The 5,089-nt window shown below is 53.4% G+C and overlaps 1 protein-coding gene across 1 annotated transcript; it reads left to right on the top strand.

Moving 5' to 3' along the window:
• Positions 1-369: 369 nt before the first annotated feature.
• On the top strand, positions 370-4,725 carry LOC127772743 (probable serine/threonine-protein kinase PBL7). The gene is made up of 6 exons (XM_052298705.1): positions 370-874; positions 966-1,201; positions 3,355-3,752; positions 3,852-3,984; positions 4,142-4,231; positions 4,356-4,725. The coding sequence occupies exons 1-6, from the start codon at positions 487-489 to the stop codon at positions 4,584-4,586; spliced, it is 1,476 nt and encodes a 491-aa protein (XP_052154665.1). The 5' UTR covers positions 370-486; the 3' UTR covers positions 4,587-4,725.
• The last annotated feature ends 364 nt before the right edge of the window (positions 4,726-5,089 follow it).

Here is a 5,089-nt window from a genome sequence, read left to right on the forward strand (position 1 = left end):
TTTTCAGTTTTTGTTTGCAATATTTGACCACTCGTCTTATTCAAATAATTTGTGCAAATATAAAAAACGAAAAGTTATAGTTAAAGTACTTTGAATAATAAACTAAGTCACAAAGAAAATAAATAATAATTCTAAATTTTTTTAATAAGACGAATGGTCAAATAGTACAAGAAAAACTCAAAATCACTTATATTATGGGACGAGTATATCTTGCATGGTGCACGTTGCCGATCGTGCAGGGAAAAGGAGATGCGAGCTCGGCCGGAGTAAATTGAACGGCAGCTAACATTCCAGTAGATTCAGAGAATTTCTTACTCTGCTTTTATTCCCGTGCCAGTGCTCTCCTATATATTTTGGCGCTTCTGCGCGCGCCTCCTTATCTCTCTCTCTCTCTCTCTCTCCTTCGGCTCATTCGTCACTGTTCCACCGCCGGCTTCGCCAGCTGCCTGGCCGTGTCCGGCCACTCCCAGGAGGAGGAGGAGGACAATGGCGGATGCTTGGGCGGCGTCCCCTCCATCTCCTACGGCTCCTTCGCCTTTCGCCGCGGACGACCTCGTCGACGCGCGGCTCGCGCCGTGGCCGCCGTTCGCCCCGTGGCCGGCGCCCGGGCAGCTCCACCACAACCGCCGCGGCGGCGGGCACCCGAACCCGCTCTTCACCATCCTGCCGGCCTCGGCGCTGGCAATAGGGGTCGTGCTGCTTGTCGCCGTGGTCGTCATCCTGGTGATGACGCGTCGGTGGAAGCCCGGGACGGTGGACGGCGCCGGCGGCGCCAGCTGCAACGGCGACAAGCCTGGCGGCGCCCCCGCGTCCAGCTGCGGCAGCAGCGTCCGCGGCTACAACAACTCCAGGTACTACGCCGCCGCCGCCGCCGGTAAGTGTGCCCAGCAAACCAACCAACGCATCGTTACATTTACACTGATCGCGAGAAGCCGCTCTCACCATGTCGAATACTCGAAATGCAGGGTGCATATATGGCGGAAGGCTGGGTTTCTCGGTGCAGCCGCGGAACCGCGGCGCGCAAGTGTTCACGTACCGGGAGCTGGAGAGCGCGACGGACGGGTTCAGCGAGTGCAACGTGGTGGGCCGCGGCGCGTACGGCGTGGTCTTCCGCGGCCGGCTCGGCGACGGCACCACGGCCGCCATCAAGCGGCTCAAGATGGACGGCCGGCGCGAGGGCGAGCGCGAGTTCCGCATCGAGGTAAGCCGCACCAGCCATAGCTTCACCAGCATCACGTTCTATCGAAGCGAAGCAGCGTGCTACCTCCGTCCTAAAATGTAGCTATTTCTAGCACAGTACTTTATTTCAAAATAAAGCTATTTTTCTACCTACCTTCTCCTCTCAACCAATCACAACCATTTTTTTTCACCTACTTTCTCTTTTCAATCAATCATACAACTTATTCAATTATTCTCACCTATTTTTTTAATACCCATGCCAACCTTAAAAATACTTTTATATTTTGAGACGGAGGAAGTATCCGGTATCCCCATCAACGCACGTCTCGTCCATGTGCACGTACCGCGTACGGCCGCCGCTTTTGTCTCTTCAATTCGTATACCAACCGTAGCTACCTGTATGCAGCTGCACAACACACCAGCAGCAGATCAGAGCGGGTGGGTAGTTTCCGAATGGTTGTTGACGCTGCTGTTGCCGGCTTGTCTGCGATCCCTAGATGGTTCATGGCTGGGGCAAGCAAACAGGTTGTTCGTGTGTGTGTGCCTGTGTGTCATGCGTAGCGTACGTACGAGACCTGGAAACGTAAACAGGCGCTCCTGCCGGCCTGCCTGCCCGTCCACCCGGTTGCTTAAGTCAGTCGTGCACCAGCGCCATCAGTACTGGTGGTTCACTGGACGCTAGCGCCTTTTCGCGACAGTGCCTACCCTCTTGGTCGCTTGTGACAGACTGTTGGTGCTGTCTTGTGCCCGGGGGGATGAAGACGGAACGCATGAGCCGAGGCCGCACAGCGGCGCGGGATATTCGGCTGGCTAAGCTTTGGCGTGTCATGCGCAACTTGCCGCGGCACGCCGCGCGGTTCTCGTTCGTTGCGGCGTGAGTCGTTTGCCCTCGCCTTTCGGGCTGTGGCTGTCCTTTGCTCCGCCCAGTGGCTGGCTTTCCGCTACAGTTTTGCGGGTGTTTGGCTCATCAGCTAGGCACACCAGGTCGCTAATGCATTCTAGGATGCTTCGACTCATTGACACATAAATTCACACTGTACACGCTATGGTACTGTACTACTATCACGCGAGCCTAATCTAGGGATAGCGCCCTCTCGCAAGTCCGGATGGGACAGTTTTGCTTTTGTCATGGGCCAACCATTTTTGGACTGACATTTTGGATTTATGGCCGAGCAGATGGGCGTTGCTATTACTGCTCAGGTAGGTATCTTTTGTTTCTGCTTTAATTTTTTCTTCAAATTTTTTCATCACATCAAAATTTTTCTACACACATAAACTTTTAACTTTTCTGTCACATCGTTTCAATTTTAACTAAACTTTTAATTTTGATGTGAACTAAACACACCCTGTGAGAGGCCTATTAACTTTCGAGAAACCGAGCATCATGGGTGCATGACACATTGACACTGCACTACATGTCCTCGGCACGGACGACCGATGTCGTTGTGCGGTTAAGTTTAACGGGTGATGTCTTTAAAGTGTTGGGGCTGGGGTACCGTATGTCTCTCGCTGCAGCCTGCTGCTGCCTGCAGCGACGTTGAATATACAGATCGAATCGAATTGAGAGGCAGACAGTACTCACGAGATGCGTGTGGCCGTGTGGGCTTTCCCTGCCGGCCTGGCCGATTGACGAAGCCGAGGATCCATCCGTCACGCCATTTAAGAACCTGACCGGTCTGACAGCTGCGCAGGTCCATACTATCTGACACACGATCTGGGCCGTCCCGGGAGCCGTGGTGGCTCACGTAGTACGACATGTCCCTGCACTAACCCCAGGTCATCGTCCTTCAGGCACGCCGTGTTAAGTGCAACACAGTGTGGATTATCGTTGATTAGTGTACTACAGTATGTACCGTCGACTGTCGAGCGTCGACTTTATTAGTTTTACTGCGGGTACACGTGTAAACACAGTTGTTTTGGATCCAATAGGACTGGTGAGTGATGACCCAGTGGGATCGAGGACACACGTAGGTAGATGGGCAGCGTCAGCTTCGCTTCGGGCGCACCTTTTCCCAAACTAAGCGAGACAATGCCAACTAGTATAGTAAGTGTATAACACGATGACACTGTTCATGGACTGCATCGATTACCTATCATGCATGCAGAGGGGGTGATACTGATACGTGATTAGTTGATTACTGATCACTGATTATGAGGGTGCACGATAATGTACAGGTCGACCTGCTGAGCCGGATGCACTCACCGTACCTGGTGGGGTTGCTGGGCTACTGCGCCGACCAGAGCCACCGTCTGCTGGTGTTCGAGTTCATGCCCAACGGCAGCCTCAAGAGCCACCTCCACCGGCGCGCGCTGGCGCCGGCGGAGCAGCCGCCGCCGCTGGACTGGCAGACGCGGCTGGGCATCGCGCTGGACTGCGCCCGCGCGCTGGAGTTCCTCCACGAGCACAGCTCCCCCGCCGTGATCCACCGCGACTTCAAGTGCAGCAACATCCTCCTCGACCACAACTACCGCGCCCGCGTCTCCGACTTCGGCATGGCCAAGCTCGGCTCCAACAAGGCCAATGGCCAGGTCACCACCCGCGTCCTCGGCACCACCGGCTACCTCGCCCCAGAGTACGCACAAACTAGCTTCTATTAAACCTTTTTCTGCTTAATATTAACTCATCGATGTCATGATGTGCTTGGCTAAACTGTGGTTACGTACTGCTGCAGGTACGCGTCGACGGGGAAGCTGACGACAAAGTCGGACGTGTACAGCTACGGCGTCGTGCTCCTCGAGCTGCTCACTGGGCGGGTGCCCGTCGACACGAAGCGGCCGCCGGGACAGCACGTACTCGTCTCGTGGGTCAGTATATAAAATCATCGTTAGTTGCCCATGTGGTCTGCTATTTGTCTTAGCTACAGTAGGATAAATGCAAGGATCGGTCGTGCTAGTCACATCAGGATGACCAACAGACACAACTTAAATTTTCTCACTTTTTTGCCGTGTGGAATCAACGCAGGCCCTTCCGCGGCTGACGAACCGCGAGAAGCTCGTGCAGATGGTGGATCCTGCCCTGATAGGCCAGTTCTCCCTCAAAGATCTGGTCCAGGTATTTATACCTTCCTAGCTACTCTCCGCATACTCTAGTAGTTACACTACAGTATTATTAACTGGAAACAGTTGTGACTTTCAAATCTCTCTGACCCGTGCTTGCGATGTTGTGCTATGTGCAGGTGGCCGCCATCACGGCGATGTGCATACAGACGAAGGCGGACTACCGGCCGCTGATGACGGACGTGGTGCAGTCGCTGATCCCCATCGTGAAGAGCCCACTCATGTCCTGCACCTCCACGCCGCTGAGGCCCGCGCACGGGCACCACCACGTCGTCTACATGAGCCCGAGCAGGGGCTCTTCCAACGGCGGTGCCCTGGAAACGCGATGCGTCATGCACGGCTTGGATTGATTAGCCATATGCATCTCGATCAGCTGCAGATATATAATGCTAGCTCCTATGTATTACTACGTCTCGATCGTCGATCGCTTGCTTGGAGTACTTTGAGCCAGGCAGATGGGGAAGAAGAGATGGATGGTCAGCTTGTCAAGCTGCTCGATCCGAGGGAGATTGCTGGCACTACTCCCAGCTGTGTATAGAACGGTACCAGTACCACTTCACCAAGCTCATCACGGCTTGCTTGCAAGACATCCTTGCAAATGCAATTGCAGATTTGCTGTAGCGGTACATCATCACGTGCGTACGATTGTACTATTTATTAGGGACAGTTGTACGACGATTCCTTGTTCTTTTGTACCGAAATCATATATATTCATATATTCCTGTATAAGATAGTAATTAAGATGGAAAAAATACAATAAATGGATCATCCTTTTTCAGGAGCAGCTGTGTAATTAAAAGAGTTGTTGAGTGTTGTTTATGGCTTCGATCTAGACCTCTTCTGCGTGGTACCG

This window comes from Oryza glaberrima, chromosome 5, assembly GCF_000147395.1.
Source record: "Oryza glaberrima chromosome 5, OglaRS2, whole genome shotgun sequence".
Lineage (NCBI taxonomy): Eukaryota > Viridiplantae > Streptophyta > Magnoliopsida > Poales > Poaceae > Oryza > Oryza glaberrima.

Coding starts and splice junctions, on each gene's coding strand:
- LOC127772743 (XM_052298705.1), top strand. CDS start 487: ATGGCGGATGCTTGGGCGGCGTCCCCTCCATCTCCTACGGCTCCTTCG. Junction 875..965: donor CTACGCCGCCGCCGCCGCCG/GTAAGTGTGCCC, acceptor CTCGAAATGCAG/GGTGCATATATGGCGGAAGG. Junction 4,232..4,355: donor CCCTCAAAGATCTGGTCCAG/GTATTTATACCT, acceptor TGCTATGTGCAG/GTGGCCGCCATCACGGCGAT.